This window comes from Heteronotia binoei, chromosome 5 (genome assembly GCF_032191835.1).
Source record: "Heteronotia binoei isolate CCM8104 ecotype False Entrance Well chromosome 5, APGP_CSIRO_Hbin_v1, whole genome shotgun sequence".
In the NCBI taxonomy this organism is placed as follows: Eukaryota; Metazoa; Chordata; class Lepidosauria; order Squamata; family Gekkonidae; genus Heteronotia; species Heteronotia binoei.
The window spans coordinates 7,801,445-7,822,379 of record NC_083227.1 but is presented as its reverse complement, the minus strand read 5'-3'; the positions used below and the strand labels follow the sequence as shown (position 1 = coordinate 7,822,379).

Genomic DNA, 20,935 nt, shown 5'->3' with positions numbered 1-20,935 from the left:
CCTCTCCTCAGGGCCCACTGTAGGAAGCTCGGGACAGCCCGTCCCCCCCCCACCACCACCACCAATAACAATGCTGCTGCAAAGCAAACAGTGAGCAAACAGAAAACTTTGAGAGACAAGTTCATGACACAAACAGTATCACTTCTCATCAAATGACACAAAAGGAATGTTCATTCACAGCAGGAATGGGCCAGTTCAACAACAGCAGATAATCAGACTGGTCCTATACAGTGTATCAGGCCGCCTGTTCCAACTGCAAATACTCTTAACTCTATTCAAATTAGGGTGCAGTGGACTCGTATGATGGAGTGGACTCCATTCTGTCCTAATGGCTCATAGGATAAAATCAGCCCATTCTGTCCTATGGGCTTATAGAATAGATAGACCAGAGAGAAGCCATATTAGCTTTGTGATTTTTCCGGACTGAGGCCCGGACCATGCTAAGGTCACATTGCAATGAACAGCTACCTAGGAAACGCTTAGGTCTCCACTCTGAGGCTGTGAGACTTGTAAGATTCTGCCATCTAACACCGTGTGCCCATGTATTAGACTGAAAAGTTAGCTTTCCTCTTTTATGCTGCTAGACTACAGAGATTGTTTTCCTCATATCAAGATTGTTCTTTAAGGATTTAATAAACCTTCTCTATTTTGCTGAGATCTGCTTTGTTGTGAACCTCTGGCCTTGGAGACGCAGAGAGCCCCGGCTTGGGCTCCTTGACAGAGTGGCAGTTTAAGGGGATCGAGGCCTCTGTGCACAACTCACTCTATGAACAATGCACTCTCTGGCTCGGGGAGGGAGGTTATTATTTTGGAGAGTCAGTGTGGAAAAGGCAGGGAAGAAGACAAGAACATCAAGGGGTACTGCTGAAATGGAGGTTACTATGGGGCAAGATTCGGGTATTTCCAGCAGATGCTAGAAGGCATGGAAGTGCCTGGAAGGAGAAAGCTCCAGCCCTCAAATCCCTGGCATGATGAGGAAGAAGAGCTTTTATCTAGGGACCCCAAGAAGAGAGCACTGTGGGAGAACTGGGTTTGATTCCCCTTCCCTCCTCCATGTGCAGCCAGGGGCAGTGCCAGGCTATTTGGTGCCCTAGGTGAGGTTACCTACTTGCACTGCCCCAACACCAGTTAAGGGGGGACAAACATGTTCCAGATATTTCTGCAGTGCTGTAGGATGGCTGAGGGCTGGAGTCTACTTGTAGGTCTCCTTCTTGCCCTGTGCAGAATTAGAGTATGATTACAGCTGTGTCCTATTGTCCCGTTCATTCAACTGTTACTTGCGTGGGTTTAAGCTTCACATACTTCTAATAAGCATGCTAAAGTGCTTTAGAGTGATTGCATACTGGGCTGTCTACCTGCTTCTGCCCTTTCTGTCAAGCCACCTGGTCCCTGGGCATAGCCTTGTCTGCACAGCAGGCGTGGTCCAAAAGAGGCTGCATGCAGGAGGCCCAGGCTGCGGAAAAGACGGGTCAGCTTTGGTGCACGAAACCAAACATCTTTATAGCTGGCAGCATTAAAATTCTGACATGGGCTGCCAAAAGCTCTGAACAGAAGACAGCAAAAGGATCACTCTGTTTAATATGCAAACAGTGACTATAAAATCCATTCCAGCTATTTCCCCAAAGAGAGTTTCCTTTAAAAGTAACATACCTGATGGCCCTTAATTAAACATGGGGCAATTTTTGCAAGATCAAGGAAAGCCCAGCCTAGCTTAGAATCATAGAGTTGGAAGGAACCTCCAGGGTCATCTAGTCCAACCCCCTGCACAATGCAGGAAACTCACAAATACCTCCCCCTAAATTCACAGGATCCTCATTGCTGTCAGAGGGCCCTCTAGCCTCTGTTGAAAAACCTCCAAGGAAGGAGAGCCCACCACCTCCTGAGGAAGCCTGTTCCACTGAGGAATCGCTCTAACTTGTGGGGGAGGAGAGACTGGTTCACCCCCCTTTTGCTGGTGCTGGTTTGCTTTTTGGCCTCACTCTGGTTGTGCCCCTGGCAGGACCTGGGCTGTATACCCGGGAGGGAGGTCTGGAAAAGGCTGAGGGGGGGGGGGGTGCTGCTGCCATGGGATTTGTGCCTTGATTGGGACAGGATTGCTAACCTCCAGGGAAGGCCTGGAGATCTAATGGAATAACAATGCTGATCTCAGCCCCCACACACACACACCTGAGAAAGGGTGACTGCGGGGGGGGGGGGTACTCTGGCATCAAAGCCTTATTGATCCCGCCCCCTTCCAGTCTCCAGGTGTTCCCCAACCTGGAATTGGCAACTTCAGCAAAGGGAGGAGTTCTTCAGAAGGGCCCTGAGAAGATGGGGGGAAGGAGAGAGAGAATCGTTGAGGTTTGCCAACTGCCTGGAGGAAGGGCTGAGTTTGAACTTGACTCTTCTTAGGCCAAGGCTTCCCTCTTGGACTGGTCTACCTTGCGGGGTGGGTGAGTGGGTAGTGGAGAGGAGGAAGGGCCCTGGGCGGAGCTCCTGGGAGATGGGCGGAGTGGAAATGGCTGACTTGGAGTTGGGGAATTTCAGAGGAGGGCAGGGTCCTCCAGGAGGTATATTAATGCCCTAGAGACACCCCCTTAAAACAGTGATTTTCTGCAAGGGAACTGGAGGGGATAAATTATAATCTGGAGAGAACTCCAGGCCCCACCGGGAGGTTGGCTAGCCCAGCAGAGACCCTGTGGGAGGAGAACCCCCTTCCTCCAGCCTGGGGTCTCTCTGCAGGGATATGGTTTGAGGGATGTTTTGCCCTCAAACCCGACCCTCACTGTACGATGTCTCCATCATTATGCCATCTCTTATACATGTTATCTTGCATTGGGGATCTCTTGTGACATCTCTGCCCCCTCTAGGAATGTCCCTCAAAAACTCCCACTGGTGAGAAGGTAGAACCTGGCAACTGGAGGTGGTGGTGGAAAGTGCTGTCAAGTCGCAGCTGAGTTATGGTGACTCAGCAGGGTTTTCAAGGTAAAAGATGTTTAGAGGTGGTTTGCCATTGCTTACCCTCTGCACAACAACCCTAGAATTGCTAGAGTTCCAACAATACGCTGTAGCTAATAGCCACTGATGGACCTCTGCTCCATATATTTATCCAATCCCCTCTTGAAGCTGTCTATGCTTGTAGCTGCCACCACCTCCTCCTGTGGCATAAGAACAGAAGAGAAGCCATGTTGGATCAGGCCAATGGCCCATCCAGTCCAACATTCTGTGTCACACAGTGGTCAATATATGTGTGTGTGTGTGTATATATACATATATATATATATATACACACCCACATATACATACATACACACACACACACACATATATATATACATATATACTGTGGCTAATAGCCACTGATGGACCTCTGCTCCATATTTGTATCCAATCCCCTCTTAAAGATGGCTATGCTTGTAGCCACCACCACCTCCTGTGGCAGTGAATTCTACATGTTAATCACCCTTTGGGTGAAGAAGTACTTCCTTTTATCCATTTTAACCAGACTGCTCAGCAATTTCATCAAATGCCCATGAGTTCTTGTTTTGTGAGAAAGGGAAAAAAGGACTTCTTTCTCGACTTTCTCCATCCCATGCATCATCTTGTAAACCTCTATCATGTCACCCTGCAGTCGACGTTTCTCCAAGCTAAAGAGCCCCAAGTGTTTTAACCTTTCTTCATAGGGAAAGTGTTCCAGCCCTTTAATCATTCTAGTTGCCCTTTTCTGGACTTTTTTCCAATGCTATAATGTGGCAGTGAAGTCCACATGTTAATCACCCTTTGGGTGAAGAAGGACTTCCATTTATCCGTTGTAACCCAACTGCTCAGCCATTTCATTGAATGCCCTCGAGTTCTTGTATTGTGAGAAAGGGAGAAAAGTACTTCTTTCTCTGCCTTCTCTACCCACCACCAAGCAGCCGTCTTCTCCAGAGGAACTGTGCTCTGTAGTTAGGGGATAACTTATAATCTGGAGAGATGTCCAGGCCCCACCGGGAGGTTGGCCAGCCCAGCAGAGACCCTGCGGGAGGAGAACCCCCCCCCCTTCCTCCAGCCTGGGGTCCTCCACTGACCTTCAGCCCCCTGCGCCCCTCCACCCTCCAAGCCCCCACCCACCAGCTGTGCACCGTGGCCTGCCTGACCCCACGGTGGCTTTCAGCATTTCCTTGGACATGCAAGAAAAGGGCCAGGAGGTCCCACCAGGTTTTCTAGGGGGAAGGGGGGCGGGCAACAGAAACGCTCAATGGTCTGTTTAAAGAAGAGCCTGATCTCATCATCACTAACGCCCCCTTTTTCGACCCCTCCCTCAAAATTGAGTTTTAGGGTCCTTATTCTAGGAGGGGGCACCCAGCTGCAGTCTCCTTTCTCTGAGCAACCTGGGACACCCCGGGAGGAGCAGAACCCCCTGCAGCAGAGTTACTCCCGAGCAGCCCCATTGAGCCGCATAAGGTGTGGCTGACAGCAGCCAGGCTGAAGCTCCTCCAGGACACGTTTTTCCTTCCTCTGCAGCACGGGAAGGGTTAAGGCCGCCGAGCTGCTTGCTAGAGAGGCCGAGCAAGGAGTGGGGGTGGGCAGGAGAGGAAGGGGGCTTTTCCTGGGGGAGGGGGAGGGGTTTGCATTTGCAGGGCGCAGGAGGACTTGAGGAGGGGGCTGCAGAGAAGGAGCTGCAGGAGGGAAAAAGCTTGCAGCAGCCGGATCCTGGGAAAGTCTACTTGGAAGTAAGTAGTGGAGGGGAATACGCCTTTAGACCTTGGAGGGGAGGGAGAGAGGTGGGGATAATGGATCCAGGGCAGTCCTAGGTTGGCCAGCTCCCTCCCGTGCAGCCATTTTCTCCCAGGGAACTGATCTCTGTCCGCTGGAGGCGGGTTCTAGTTCTGGGAGAACTTCAAGCCCCGTCTGGAAGTGAGAGATTCATCATGGAAACAGCTAAAGCCACCATAATCCACTACTGTGAATTTTGTCCTGGCAAATTTGACTACGCATCCAAATATTGTTTCTTATGTTCAGTAATCAATCAATCAGTCCCCAGCTCTTGCATGCATAGATCCGTTGCACAGTCCACCATATAAAGTGCCCTCAATGTCTCTTAAAAGTGCAGGCGTCTTCTCAGCCTCTCACAAGAGCAGGCAAAAAGTGCTTGGGCTGATGCTGGATGTCTTGAACCAAGTGCTTGCAAAAAGACTGCTCCATTTCATGTGTCGATTTCCGTGCAAAGTGGGAGCCTTGTGGGGATGGCAGGGAACGATTTTTCAGGAATTTCTTTGGAACGATAGTAAATTTTGTTGATTATTTATTTAGGGTAGAGGATTACTTTGGCTTCACCCGCCTAATGGTTGGTAACTCTGTGAGGCACCAGTTTTGTTCTGCTATATAAGCGGTGTTTGTTGGGGAGCAGCGATAATCAGTGTTTTTCAAGGTAAGAAAAGTTAAAATATATGAAACTGACATTCTCTTGCTGGTCCTTTTCATTCTGCAAATCAACAACCCAAGCAGGCCTTTTGGGGAGCGGGATGAGTAAGTAAGGGGCACAAGGATGTGGGTTCGAGTCCCCACCTGCATCAGTGTTTTGCAAAGTGGGCAAACACAGGGAAGGAATACGCCTGCTCCAAACGCATCCCCCCTGCCCTGTCCCTCCATGGCTCACTTGTCAGAGGCAGCCGCAGCATAATGCCAGATCCTCCCTCCTGCTCTGGGGTTAGGGTGGAAGGAATGGCATCCTTTTGCCAGGTGAGAGAGGCACAGACCCGCCCCCCCCCCAGGCAGCACAACAGGGAGAACCACCAGGGCATTGTCCCAGGAGGGGTGGGTTCAGATCTTGTTAAGGGAGATGCCAACAAGAATATGAAGCCTGCCTTTTGGGAGTCAGGAGGCCTAGAAAGAAATCCCAGATTTGATCCAATGTGCTAAATCATTCATGCTGATTGGCTTGTCGCAATGGCAGGTGTTTTGGCTGACTCGTTCCCCAACTACCATATCTGTCACCACTGAAATAATGATTAAGCCATGCAAGGGTCTTCAAGGTCTTGGCATACGCATTATTCCAAATACTCCAGAGTAGACTCAGGAATATGGTCCTTCTCTCAGGGTGAGCAGGAATACGGGGTGAGGAGAAAACTGTGATAATTCTCTGGATGAAGAACTTGTGGTATATTCCCTGCTTCTTTTTGGGAGTGGAGGCTGTAGTAATAGGCGCAAATATGTGTCTGCAGGTTTGTGTGTGTGTATATATATGTATTTTTTCTTTTGATACACTCCTGTTTGTCTCTGTCCCCTCAGAGAGAAACCTCTCATCAGAGCCAAGTGAATAAAGGCAACTTCTCAAATACAGAGGTGGCCCAAGAGAAGGGGAAGGAGATGGAAGAGCAGGACCCAGAAAGGCCTGGAACTGGCAAGAGAGCAAGAGATAGCCTGCATCCCATCCAACCTGAAAGTGGTGCTAAATTCTGGGAAACAGCTGTGACAGAGATCTTGGCTAAGGACACCATGACCTCAGATGTGCATTGCCAACACTTCCGGCAGTTTTGCTACCATGAGGCTGATGGGCCTCGAGAGGTTTGCAGCCGGCTCCATGGACTTTGCAACCAGTGGCTGAATCCGGAGAGGCAGACCAAGAAGCAGATCCTGGACCTGGTGATCCTGGAGCAGTTCCTGACTCTCCTGCCCCAGGAAATGCAGGGCTGGGTCAGAGGATGTGAGCCGGAGACCAGTTCCCAGGCGGTGGCCCTGGCCGAAGGTTTCCTCCTGAGTCAGGCAGAGGAGAAGAGGCAGGCAGAACAGGTGAGAGGGTTCCCTTTATATATGTCAAATTTAAAGTAACAATATTTAGCCTTATCCTAAAATTTCCTGGTCAGATAATTGCCCAGAGCCTCTTCTAGAGTATTTCTGATTCCTGCAGATAACTCATCAGATCTGCTGATAGTAGGGTGTAGAATCTGAGAGTGGGGCAGGATGCATTCCTTGGTCTCTTTTCCATTCCATCTCTTACCGTTCCCCCTTGCTGCTGTTTCAGATGCAGGGACCACCTTTGGAGATGGAAGCTGCAATCCCTGCGGCAGAAGGAGCTTCCTTGGAGCAGGGGCAGAGGGTGCAGGCGGCGGAGCGTGCCCAAGATGCCCTCTCCTGTGGTAAGGACTCCTTGTGCCTGGGGAGCCTGTGAATGTGATGGGTAGAGAGGTCAGGTCTTGGGGGGAAATGCAGATTTCTGTAGGCAACACAGAGTTAATTGGTAGCACTCAATATCCACACAGTGTGATGTCTCTAAAAGACAAACTTCTGGAGCACAATTTTTCCCATAAATTAAAAAAATTAATATCTCACCTTCCTTCCCTAAAAGGTCTCAAATTCCCTGAGGAGGGGAAGGCAGGCAAACCTCGATAGGGAACCTCCACCTTCTGGGGGAGCGGAGTTCTGAAAACCAGCCAATAATCCTGGGAAAATCTGCCTCCAGTGCTTGTGCTTGAAGAGTCCTCTGGGGGGCTGCTGTGGGCAGCAGAGTGCGGAGTAGGGAGGGCAGGCAATGTCCCTGCACTTGCAGGTGCTTTGGGGAGGGTCTTAGAGTGGGGCTTGGGACAGACGTGATATCGTGTTGAAGTTGCATCAGGCTGAAAACCTAGTTGTGAAGACAGCATGCCCAGAGACACTCTGAAAACTCATTGATATGACCCTCAAGTCTCCAGAATTACTCCAGCCACGTCTGGTCCAATGTGACGGTGAGGTTTCATGCTATAGCATTTCCACCCTGCATTTCCCTCCCTGTAGAGCAGGGTTTGCCAACGGTAGCTCTCCAGATGTTTTTTTTTTGCCTACAACTCCCATCAGCCCCAGCCATTGGCCATGTTGGCTGGGGCTGATGGGAGTTGTAGGCATAAAAACATCTGGCGAGCTACCGTTGGCCAACCCTGCTGTAGAGCAAACACAAGTCTGAAATACATTGTTAGCATTTATAATCCTTGAGGCTCATAGGTCCCTGGTGCTTCTCTTCTACCTCTCCCAGAATGTAGTAAAAAAGTGTTTAAAAAATCTGTTGAGTGCACATAGGGCAAGGTTTCACAACCCTGGGAGGGGTGCGTGTGTGAAGCAGGGAACAAACAAGCAAACACCCTCCCTCCCTCCCTTCTTTGTCTCAGGAACAGGCCACTAAGGCACTGTTACAGTGCAATCCTACGGAAAGTTACTCCAGTCTAGGCCTATTGAAATGAATGAGCTTAGACTGGAGTAACTGTCTTTAGGATTGTACTGTAAATAGTTTAAATATCTTCTAACATATACTGACCCATCCTCCACTATATTTTAATATATTCCTTTTTTCCTAATAGAAAACTATAATGACGTTATAACCTCCTGAGGAACTATGCCCTCTATTTAAACCCAGAACTAACAAAACCAGAATGTTGCCCAGATTTACGGCACTTCACGCCTACAACATCAGTCTGCTTTTTTATCACCCTCCAATGTTGTTTCAGCCCAGTTAACAACGCTAACAAACACAGACCCCAATTTGTGATTCTTTTAATCTGCTAGAAACATTCCCATGACTCTACATACCAACTGCCCGCTTTCTCTATATTAAGGACTTCTTGCCGTTCCATTTTTGTCTGATGAAGTCTGCTTAGAGCATACGAAAGTTTACATTCTGAATAAAACTTAGTTGGTCTTAAAGGTGCAACTTGTCTACTGCTTTGTTACATTACCCCCCAAGTCCCCAAAATTGCTCCAGTCACATCTGGTCCAATGTGAGGTTTCATGCTATGGCATTTCCACTCCGCATTTCCCTCCCTGTAGAGCAAACACAAGTCTCACAGAAGTCAGAAATAGGTTGGCAGCTCTTATAATCCCTGAGGCTCGTAGGTCCGTGGTGCTTCTCTTCTGCCTCTCCTAGAACAGTTTTAAAAATATGTTGAGCGTACATAGGGTAAGATTTCAAGTCCCTGGGAAGGGTGTGTGTGTGTGTGTGTGTGTGTGTGAAGCGGGGAACAAACAAGCAAACACCCTCCCTCCCTCCCTTGTCTCAGGAACAGGCAGTGAGGAGATGCTGTTGAGCCGTTGTCTTTTCCAAGGTGTGAGAACAGTTGCTGCACCTCCAATCCAGGTAGGAGAGATGAGCGGGGGTTGGGGGGGAAACAGCCTGGGTCCCTCCTCCTTTCTCAGGGGAGTTTTTGCTCCTTCTGTTTCTACAAGGGGTCTGTGAGAGAGATCCTTTGAATGCTGTTGCATTTACCCATCCCAAGCCTTATTTTCTGTACCTTCCTCGACGACTCCCTTCCAGGTTAGGATCTTTGAAGAGGAGGAAATCTTCTTTTTCTTCCAGGGTCCCTTTTCCTTTGAGGAGGTGTCTGTCTCTTTCACGGAGGCAGAGTGGGCCCTGCTGGATCCGGGACAAAGAGCTCTGTACAGGGAAGTCATGCTGGAGAACTATGGGAATGTGACCTCTCTGGGTAAGTATCTTTCATCGGTGCCAAAGGTGCAACTTCTTGCCGTTGTGAGGAGGAATGATACTGAATAGCAATACTGAATAGCAATGCATCATTTTTAGGCCTTTTCCGCTATTTGGGGAGGGCTGCAGCTCCCTGGTAGAGCTTCTCCTTGGCATGCAAAAGGTCCCAGGTTCAATCCCCAGCATATCCAACGAAAAGGATCAGGTAGGAGGTGAAATGAAAGACTCTGCCTGAGACCCTGGAGATCCAATGCTGGACTGAGTAGATGATACTGACTCCAAGGGAGCAAGGGTCTGATTCAGTATAAGGAAAATTTACGTGTCCATCGAATCATGGAATTGGAACTGACCTCCAGGGTCATCTAGTCTAACCCCCTCCAAAACGCAGGTAATTCATAATTCAGAATCCTTGTTGCATGCCCAGAGGATGGCCAAGAAAACCAAACAAACAACCCCTCCACAAAGTTTGGCTAAAGTTGCCTGGACCCCAAAGTGGCAATCGCATTTTCTTGGGCATGCAAGAAAATACCACAAGAACTAAGCACTGATGCAACCCTTCCTTTTCACCCTCTTGTTGTCTCCGTAAGTTCACAAAATCAGCGTTGGTGTCAGATGGCCGTCTAGCCTCTACTAGAATCCTAGGATCAAAGAGTTGGAAGGGACCATAGAGGCCATCCAGACCAACCCCCTGCTCAATGCAGGATCAGCCTAGACTAGAGCATCCTTGACAAGCATTTATCCGGGCACTGCTTGCAGACTGTCAGGGAGGGAAAGCACATCACACCTTCCCTAGGTAGCTGATTTCACAGTAGAACAACCCTTACTTTGAAAAGTTTTTGCTAATATCTAGCTGGTAGCTTCCCGCCCTTAATGTGAACATAAAAGAAGCCATGTTGGATCAGGCCAACGGCCCGTCCAGTCCAACACTCTGTGTCACACAGCGGCAAAAAATTTTATATATACACACACACTGTGGCTAATAGCCACTGATGGACCTCTGCTCCATGTTTTTATCTAAGCCCCTCTTGAAGGTGGCCATGCTTGTGGCCGCCACCACCTCCTGTGGCAGTGAATTCCACATGTTAATCACCCTTTGGGTGAAGAAGTACTTCCTTTTCTCCGTTTTAACCTGACTGCTCAGCAATTTCATTGAATGCCCACGAGTTCTTGTATTGTGAGAAAGGGAGAAAAGTACTTCTTTCTCTACTTTCTCCATCCCATGCATTATCTTGTAAACCTCTATCATGTCACCCCGCAGTCGACGTTTCTCCAAGCTAAAGAGTCCCAAGCGTTTCAACCTTTCTTCATAGGGCAAGTGCTCCAGCCCTTTAATCATTCTAGTTCTAAACCCATTTCTAATTCTAAACCCATTGTTGCAAGTCCTCTCCTCTTTTTAAAAACCTCCAAAGAAGGAGAGCTTACCACCTCCTGAGAAGAATCCCAGGCACAACCCCCAGAATATCCAGGGGAAAGGATCAGGTTGGAGGTGACTCGAAAATGACTGCCTAGAGACCCTAGAAAACCGCTGCTGGACTAAGGATACTGACTTCTACCGGACCAAGGGTCTGATTCAATGTAAGGCCGCTTCATGTGTTCAGGTGGGTGTTTTTGCAGATGGGCGACTGCGGCCAGTGTTATGGCCATCCCCCAAGCCAGAGAAAGTATGTTGACCTGAGACAAAGTGGATGAGAGTCCCTCAGAAAGACTCTGGGAGGGCCAGATCCTCATTTGTCTGTTGGCATCTTTTACAATACACCCTTCCCTCTGGATGGAATTACGAACATCTGCTCTGCCTGTGATCTAGAAATGACCCTGTCAAGAACCGAAGCCTGGGTCCCCCTGGGTCACTGCTCTTCGCACTTGAGCAACACCCAACTTTCTGGCTTCACACAAGTAAAGCAGACTGCTTTTAAAAATAAAATATATATTAAGGATTTAAAAATAAGACATCACAAAACAGCACAGTTTCTGCAGCTCAGCAACAGTAAAACAAGAAAAGCTAACTATTCTGCCAAAGATATGAAGCACCTAAATGGCACTCCTTGTCGCAGAATCTGTATTGCAACTATAGAATCATAGGATCATAGAGTTGGAAGGGACCTCCAGCGTCATCTAGTCCAACCCCCTGCACAATGCAGGAAACCCACAAATACCTACCCCAAATTCACAGGATCTGTCAGATGGCCACCTAGCCTCTGTTTAAAAACCTCCAAGGAAGGAGAGCCCACCACCTCCCAAGGAGGAAGCCTGTTCCACTGAGGAATCGCTCTAACAGTCAGGAAGTTCTTCCTAACGTTGAGGCAGAAACTCTTTTGATTTAATTTCAACCCTTCCCAATTTAGTATCATCGGCAAATTTAATAAGCATTCCCTCTATTCTTTCATCCAAATCGTTTTTAAATATGTTGAACAAAACAGGTCCCAGGACAGATCCTTGAGGCACTCCACTTGTCACTCCTCTCCAAGAGGATGAGGAACCATTCACAAGCACTCTTTGGGTGCGATCTTTCAACCATTTACAGATCCACCTAACGGTAAGAGGATCCAAACCACATTTTACCAACGTCAACAAGGATAGTATTTTGATAGTACCTTATCAAAAGCCTTACTGAAATCAAGATAAACGATGTCTACAGCATTCTCCTGATCCAGCAAGGTAGTCACTTTCTCAAAAAAAGAGATCAGGTTAGTCTGACATTACTCGTTCTTGAGAACCCATGCTGGCTCTTAGTAATCACATCCATTCTTTGTAAATGTTCCATGATTGACTGTTTGATGATTTGTTCTAAAACTTTTCCAGGTATAGATGTCAAGCTGTAGCCTAAGTTATTCTAGAGAGAAGTATTCATCATGCTACAGCAAGAAAACATCAAGGTGCACTAGCATGGCATGAACATAAAGTTAGCCTGGCTTCCTTCTGCCTCTTTATTACCATATTATAGTTTCTGCCTCTCTAGGGTCAGGTCGTTCGAATGACCCAATCAAGGGTCCTCTTGGATGAAATTTTCCACAGACTATCAGCAGCATCATCCCCTGTTTGCAGAACTGGATAAAGGTTCTCACGATTAACCAATGACCACAATCTGGGATCTGGCCTTGAAAAAAATGTTGTTAGCTGCAGGGAGACTCCAATTAGGAACACCCACAAGTTGCACCAGACCACTTACGTAATAATCCCTGTAACCCTTGGGGGAACAAGGGTTCTTCGCCTCACAGATCCATTCCCCTTATCCTGGTTCAGATTCTGACCTTTTATCTGGACTGCAGTGCTGGCCTTCCGGAAGAATGTTTAGTCTTTCACCTCTTTCTTTCCCCATGTAAGAATGATGTCTTTCTCTCTTTGTTTCCCTTTCTCTCTCTGCAAAAGGAGCCAGAAGTATAAGAGAGACTATAGCCAGTTTGGTGTAGTGGAGAGACAGTCTGGTGTAGTGGAGAGCCAGTTTGGTGTAGTGGTTAAGTGTGCGGACTCTTATCTGGGAGAACCGGGTTTGATTCCCCACTCCTTGGGTCAGCCATAGCTCTGGCAGAGGTTGTCCTTGAAAGGGCAGCTGCTGTGAGAGCCCTCTCCAGCCCCACCCACCTCACAGGGTGTCTGTTGTGGGGGAGGAAGGTAAAGGAGATTGTGAGCCGCTCTGAGACTCTTCGGAGTGAAGGGCGGGATATAAATCCAATATCTTCATCTACCTCACAGGGTGTCTGTTGTGGGGGAGGAAGGGAAAGGAGATTGTGAGCCGCTCTGAGACTCTTCGGAGTGGAGGGCGGGATATAAATCCAATATCATCATCTTCTTCTTCTTCTTCTATGGTGGAGAAAGAGAACAGCCTTGCATTTGAAGAAAGGTTGCAGGGTTCTTCTAGAGCAGGGGTCCCCAAACCCCGGTCCGTGGACTGGTCCATGGGCTGTTAGCAACTGGGCCGCCACTCCCTGCCCACCACCCCCCTGCTGCCGCTGCACCCCACCGGACTCCATCGCCCCCCCGCCTCCTCCCGCACGATGAGGCTCGGTTCCCTACCACCGCCACTGCTCATCCCCTCCTTTCTCTTCCCCAGCGCAGCACTGTGCCCTGCTCCCTCCCTCACCTGCGCAATCCAAGGAGCGTCAGTTCGGCCCTACCTACTTCGGCAGGGCCCAGGTGATTCTAAGTTGTCTGAAGAGCCGGCTGGAGGAGGAGGAGGAGTTTTGCCCCTCCCTCACTTTTGGAAGTTAAGTGGGGGGGGGAGAAGCGTCCTTCAACCTACTCTTCAAAGAGCTTAGAATCAGCCCGAGCCCCATCCAAGCAGGTAGAGCTGAGCCCCATCACCCACCTGACCTGGCATGATCAGAGGGGTGCCGCAATGAGAATCGGGCCGCATGAACAGGGCCAGGGCTGATTCTAAGTTGTTAGAAGGGAGCCGAGCCTCATCATAGAGGGGGGTGATGGAACGCGGTGCTGTGTTGCGGCGCTGTCAAGGGCAGGTGGGGGGGTGAAGCACGGAATGGCACTGGGGAACGGAGGGGGCGGGCCGTGGTGGAGCCCGAACCGGTCCCTGGTGCCAAGAAGTTTAGGGATCACTGTTTTAGAGGATCCCAAAGGGAGAAGAAAAAGATCTCGCCCTCCACACCGAATCTCAGAGCAGCTCACAATCTCCTTTACCTTCCTCCCCCACAACAGACACCCTGTGAGGTGGGTGGGGCTGAGAGAGCTCTCCCGCCAGATGCCCTTTCAAGGACAGAGGCTCAGAGCGGCCTACAATCTCCTTTCCCTTCCTCCCCCAAAACAGACACCCTGTGAGGTGGGTGGGGCTGAGAGGGCTCTCACAGCAGCTGCCCTTTCAAGGACAGAGGCTCAGAGTGGCCTACAATCTCCTTTATCTTCCTCCCCCACAACAGACACCCTGTGAGGTGGGTGGGGCTGAGAGGGCTCTCACAGCAGCTGCCCTTTCAAGGACAGAGGCTCAGAGCGGCCTACAATCTCCTTTCCCTTCCTCCCCCACAACAGACACCCTGTGAGGTGGGTGGGGCTGAGAGGGCTCTCACAGCAGCTGCCCTTTCAAGGACAGAGGCTCAGAGTGGCCTACAATCTCCTTTATCTTCCTCCCCCACAACAGACACCCTGTGAGGTGGGTGGGGCTGAGAGAGCTCTCCCGCCAGATGCCCTTTCAAGGACAACCTCTGCGAGGGTTATGACTGACCCAAGGCCTTTCCAGCAGGTGCAAGTGGAGGAGTGGAGAATCAAACCTGGTTCTCCCAGATAAGAGTCCGCACACTTAATCACTGAACCAAACTGGCTTTCTTTCCCGAATGAGCTGGTTCAGAGTGAGTGACCTTCACTGTTATTATGTCAGAGGAACACACCAGAAATAACCATATGAGATTCCTGATTCCCTTCTGAGCAACATCTAGTTTGGCACAATCCTGCAGGCCGGTGGGTAAGGAGGGAGGGAGGCCTTAATCTGGAGGCTCAGAAGCTGCTTCTGGGCAAGACTTAAGCTGAAGTTCTTCATGGGTGGGGGAGGAATCTTTAAACACTAGATATTCTTGAGGAAAGGTGGAGGGGTGGCTAAGATTAGTCCAGCTGGATGAAGCCAAAGGGCCATCAGTCCTTTCCTCCTGCAGTCACATGGATGCCTTTGGATCTTACCAGCCTTCCCAAATGCTAACAAGATCTCTCTCTCTTTATTCCAGTAGAGGATGATCAGAGGAATGAGGAGGGTGAGAAACTTCATCAGCAAATGCTAGATAGTGTTAAAAATGAAGAATTTAACGAAAATGTCAGGAATCAAAGCAGAATGAAGAGAAAGAAAGGTGGCTGTATGGTTGAGAAGCATGATGGAAGACAGCGGAATGTACATTTTCCAAAGCACAGGAAAATGAAAGCAAGTAAATCCGTTCAGTGTGGAAAGTTTTTCAGAAATAGATCACATCTTCTTGTGCACCAAAGAACAAAGAGAGAGGAGAAACCTGAACACTTGGAGACCAGGCTTAAATTCAGTCTCAGCTATAATCTTCAAAAGCATCAGAAAACCCACACAGAGGAGAAAACATTTGAATGCTCAGAGTGTGGAAAGAGATTCAGCACGAATGGCAATCTTCAACAGCATCAGAAAACTCATACAGGGGAGAAACCTTTTAAATGCACAGAGTGTGGAAAGAGATTCAGCACGAATGGCAATCTTCAACAGCATCAGAGAACTCATACAGGGGAGAAACCTTTTGAATGCTCAGAGTGTGGAAAGAGATTCAGCACGAATGGCAATCTTCAACAGCATCAGAGAACTCACACAGGGGAGAAGCCTTTTGAATGCTCAGAGTGTGGAAAGAGATTCAGTCAGAGTGGCTGTCTTCAAAATCATCAGAGAACCCACACAGTGGAGAAGCCATTTGAATGCTCAGAGTGTGAAGAGAGGTTCAGTACAAGTGGTGGTCTTCGATATCATCAGAGAAGCCACACAGGGGAGAAGCCATTTGAATGCTCAGAGTGTGGAAAGAGATTTGGTACGAGTGGCGGTCTTCAGCAACACCAAAGAACCCACACAGGGGAGAAACCTTTTGAATGCTTAGAGTGTAGAAAGAGATTCAGTCAGAGTAGCAGTCTTCAACAACATCAGAGAACCCACACAAGGGAGAAGCCATTTGAATGCTCAGAGTGTGGAAAGAGATTCAGTCGGAGTGGCAGTCTTCAGCAACATCAGAGAACCCACACAGGAGAGAAACCTTTTGAATGCTCAGAGTGTGGGAAAAGATTCAGTGATAGAGGGAATCTTCAAGCGCATCAGAGAACCCACACAGGGGAGAAACCTTTTGAATGCTCAGTGTGTGGAAAGAGATTCAGTCAGAGTGGAAATCTTCAATTTCATTGCCGAATCCACACAGGAGAGAAACCTTTTGAATGTTCAGATTGTGGAAGGAGATTCAGTCAGAGTGGCAGTCTTCAATTTCATTGCCGAATCCACACAGGGGAAAAACCATTCGAATGCTCAGAGTGTGGAAAGAAATTCAGTCAGAGGGGGAATCTTCAAGCACATCAGAGAACCCACTGAGGGAAGAAACCTTTTGAATGCTCACTGTCTGGCCCTGGCTCGTCACACCTGGTCTCATAAATGGCCTCAAGAGAGGCTTTAATGATAGGTACCATCCCAATGAATGAGATCACTCTCTTGTTACCCTAACTGATATTGAGGTTCTCCTGAGTTTATTGGGGGAATTAGCTAGAAGATGCAGAGGATACGAGGGGAGTAACAAGCAGAATCTCCACCTATGCTTATTAGGATTTTTTCCCTCAGTAGTATCCTCCATTATTCAAGCCTTAAATAATGAAATGGGTTTTCTTAATAAAAATTATAGAAATAAAAATAAAACTTATAAGTTGAGGAGCACTCTAAACACACATACAAGTTCAGAATATAAAGGTAGTAGCTTATATAGACAAAAAGGAACTTATTCTATGGGACTATATTTACCTGTTCAGAGAACATAGATCCAAGTGGAAGGATGAGCAAAACGAACCAGTGTTCCACTCAAGTGTACACAGCCTTGCGGCTGGGGATGCAAATCAGTGGACATCCAAACAGACACACACAGTCTCTTGGTCAGGGGGTGGTTGACATAATTTGAGCAATGAAGAGGAATGCAGATTTATACCTTGCCCTTCTCTCTGAATCAGAGACTCAGAGCAGCTCACAATCTCCTATATCTTCTCCCCCCACAACAGACACCCTGTGAGGTGAGTGGGGCTGAGAGAGCTCTCCCAGAAACTGCCCTTTCCAGGACAACCTCTGCCAGAATGCCATTCTAGCAGCTGCAAGTGAAGAAGAAGATGACTGAAGATTTATACCCCGCCCTTCTTCTGAATCAGAGACTCAGAGCAGTTCACAATCTCCTGTATCTTCTCCCCCAACAATAGTCACCCTGTGAAGCGGGTGGGGCTGAGAGGGCTCTTTCAAGGACAACTCCTGCAATAGCTATGGCTGACCCAAGGCCATTCCAGCAGGTGCAAGTGGAGGAGTGGGGAATCAAACCCAGTTCTCCCAGATAAGAAAGCTATGGCTGACCCAAGGCCATTCCAGCAGCTGCAAGTGGAGGAGTGGGGAATCAAACCCAGTTCTCCCAAATAAGAGAGCTATGGCTGACCCAAGGCCATTTCAGCAGCTGCAAGTGGAGGAGTAGGGAATCAAACCCGGTTCTCCCAGATAAGAGTCCACACACTTAACCACTACACCAAACTGGCTCCCATTAACATGATTGCTCCCAGAACAAAGCTGTGATGATGTGAATAATGCATTTGAACCAGGGACACTACGTAGCTTTCCTATGGGTTGCGAATGCAATGTAACATTCATGTGAAAATGTCTATTTTGTTTGGTGACCTCTAATAGACAAGACAAGAGAATTATTACAAAGCGGTGTTATGGGATTAAAATGGTATTGACTATAGACTCACATAGGATGAACCAGGTACGGGAAAATCAGGCAAGGTAGGGAAATGAGTCAGTTGTACTGCCTTTTCTGGAACTTAAACTTTGGCACTGATGGATTGAAAAGAAGGAAGAGAACTGCCAAAAACCAGGCCTTTGCACCTTTAGGATCACTTTTCCCAGACAAGCCTCTGTTCAGTATTTGATGACACACATTCCATGTGATTGTAGGACTTATTTTGATCCTATTTGCAGACCAAGTAAAAGTCTAGAGGAATGACCCTGTGAGATGTTGAGAAAGAAGATTGCCTGCATTACCTTGTCCAAGGTACCAGACTAGTTCTTCAAGGGAGGAGGAGTCCAAGCGTAACACTACCCCCACCCCACCCCCACTGAACTTGCTGATGAGGTGTTGCCCCATCAGCCTCTGTTACCACAGTGGCAGCTGTCATCCCAGAGGGTCCGATGAGGGTAAGGGGAGCAGGGAATGGGACAGGCCCCAGAAGGCTAGACCACTGCATTGAAGAATCCAAACAGGAGAAACCTTTTGAGTGCTCGAAGTGTGAGAGAAGATTCAGTTCTTCAACTGCATCAAAGAACCCGCGCATGAGGAGAAAATGTTGGAGCACTCAGATTGTGAAAAGAAATTCAGTCAGTGTGACTATTTTCAAAACTCATACAGGGGAGAAATCTTTTGAATTCTCAGACTGTGAAGAGAGATGCTGTTGCAGAAGCACTCTTTGATGGCAACTGAGATCCCACACAGGGAAGACACAATTTTAATGTCTGAAAGAGATTCAGTCATAGCGGTATTCTACTGTATCAAGGAACCCACATAAGGAGGATCCATGCAACTTCTTTGCTTGTAAAAAGAGCTTTTCTCCTATTTCATACCTGAAAGACGACCACAGACCATAACGAGTATTGAAAAGAGGCCAACTGCTGTAAAAGACCTGAATGTACAGACGAATCCTTACCCTAATCAGAAAGAAACATTATAAGTGCTCGGACTGTGGAAAGAGCCTCAGCCATGTTCAAAATCCCAAAAAGATCCAACAGAAAAGGTGTGGGGGAAGGATGAGCCATGGGATCTCCAGGTCAGAAAATCAGTTGATCTCTCTTTTAGAATCAAAGAGTCCACCCAAGGGAGGAATCTCATCAATGCTCTGAATCTGGCACAAATAACCTGAGGCACAAATCTAACGTTCGTGTTCCTCAGAGAATGAACAGAAGAGTGGAAATTTCTTATAGCTGGTCCTGATGAGGTCCTCCAAAGGACCTGGTGTTGCCAGTTCAGAACGGCTGAGAACGTGGTTACACCAAGGAGGAAGGGCGCTTTTAGTGGTTCCCCTCTGTGACAGGATTTCGGCTGGGTTGGCCCTCTCTTATGAAATTGGCTACAAGAGCTCTTTATGAAAATTGGCCATCAAGGGTTCAAGCATTCATAGTGCCAACAGCTCAGGCTGAGGATCTAGGTCAGTAGAGAAAGTGTGTGAAAGGCGAAGGCTGTCTCAGGACAGGAAAAGACTTACATGGTATGAGCCTTATATGGTATAAGCAGGAACTGAATAGGGAAAGATGCAGCCGTAGATTTTGGAATGTAGTTTGACGTATATGATAAGATGACGAAGAAGTAGAGATAAGTAATAAAGGGGATGTTTAGCCTGGAGAGGAGGCGGCTGAGAGGTGATATGATCACCATCTTCAAGTACTTGAAGGGCTGTCATATAGAGAATGGGGTGGAATTGTTTTCTATAGCCCTAGAAGGTAGGACCAGAATCAATGGGTTGAAATTAAATCAAAAGAGTTTCCAGCTCAACATTAGGAAGAACTTCCTGACAGAGCGATTCCTCAGTGGAACAGGCTTCCTCGGGAGGTGGTGGGCTCTCCTTCCTTGGAGGTTTTTAAACAGAGGCTAGATGGCCATCTGACAGCGATGAAGATCCTGTGAATTTAGGGGGAGGTATTTGTGAGTTTCCTGCCTTGTGCAGGGGGTTGGACTAGATGACCCTGGAGGTCCCTTCCAACTCTATGATTCCAGGGGGGGGGGGGCTTTACAAACCTTGAAATTTTGAGCAGAAGGGGCCTGACATGGATAGAGGCAGGGGTCTCTATCCATGTCAGCCATGGAAGGGGGCTGAACTGCACTAGAGACAGGAGACGGTCTCTATGCTGGTCATGCCTTTCTAAATGGGACTTGAGACTTAGATTCTAACCAGGAAAATGTAGATAGGTGAAGTCCCTGTTGGGCCTTAGATTTTTCATCATGCTCTCTGCTTTACTGTAGAACTATGCTTTGTGCTTGACTATCTTCTCTAACTGTGTAACTGTATTCTGAAATGTACTAGTGGTATCTAAACTGTTTTGCTTTTCTGTCCATATATTTTAAGGCTTCTGTGTGGAGTGTAACTTAGGTGTAACAAAAGTTTGGTGTAGTGGTTAACTGCATGGACTCTTATCTGGGAGAACCGGGTTTGAGTCCCCACTCCTCCGCTTGCACCTGCTGGCATGGCCTTGGGTCAGCCATAGCTCTGGCAGAGGTTGTCCTTGAAAGGGCAGCTGCTGGGAGAGCCCTCTCAGCCCCAGCCACCTCGCAGGGTGTCTGTTGTGGGGGAGGAAGATAAAGGCGATTGTGAGCAGCTTTTGAGTCTCTGATTCAGGGAAAAGGGAAGGGTATAAATCTGCAATTCTTATTATTCATTCATATGTATTAGCCTTCTGATAACTATGGGTTGTTTGGGTTACTGAGGGTACAAGGTGTCCAAAAATAATTCCCACAACACCCTCCTCTGTGGAACTTGCTACTTCAGGTTATCCTCCAATCTAACTCTTGACATCTTGAAATCTGGCGAAAAAAGTTCCTTCCCCAGATCCTATGAAGGAAGAGACCTTTTTAAGGTAACAGAAACCTGCAGCCTCTCTGCTGCTGGTGTAGATCTACTGTAACCAGCCGGCATCCTTAATTTACAAACTCTTTTATCTGAGGAGCAGTTCTAGAGAGGCATTTCTCAACCCTGTTCCCTCCCTAGTTCTGCCTGCTGTGAGCTTTTTGGGGTCCTTCGAAGCCGAAAGCATCCTGGCAGTAGGATTACTTTGGGCTGAAAGAAAAAGATTGCGTTCCCTAACCAAAGAAC

General features: G+C 48.1%; 1 protein-coding gene across 1 annotated transcript; it reads left to right on the top strand.

The window, feature by feature from the left end:
- The first annotated feature begins 4,526 nt into the window (after nt 1–4,526).
- LOC132572113 (zinc finger protein ZFP2-like) lies at nt 4,527–16,752 on the top strand. Its single transcript, XM_060238915.1, has 6 exons — nt 4,527–4,694; nt 6,253–6,753; nt 6,986–7,100; nt 8,988–9,064; nt 9,284–9,410; nt 15,073–16,752. The coding sequence occupies exons 2-6, from the start codon at nt 6,331–6,333 to the stop codon at nt 16,425–16,427; spliced, it is 2,097 nt and encodes a 698-aa protein (XP_060094898.1). The 5' UTR covers nt 4,527–4,694; nt 6,253–6,330; the 3' UTR covers nt 16,428–16,752.
- The last annotated feature ends 4,183 nt before the right edge of the window (nt 16,753–20,935 follow it).

Bases quoted from the DNA above. Each gene is read 5' to 3' on its own strand.
- LOC132572113 (XM_060238915.1), top strand. From the start codon at position 6,331: ATGGAAGAGCAGGACCCAGAAAGGCCTGGAACTGGCAAGAGAGCAAGA. The intron at 7,101-8,987 runs GTAAGGACTCCT...CCCTTGTCTCAG, and splicing joins CCAAGATGCCCTCTCCTGTG to GAACAGGCAGTGAGGAGATG. The intron at 9,411-15,072 runs GTAAGTATCTTT...TCTTTATTCCAG, and splicing joins TGGGAATGTGACCTCTCTGG to TAGAGGATGATCAGAGGAAT.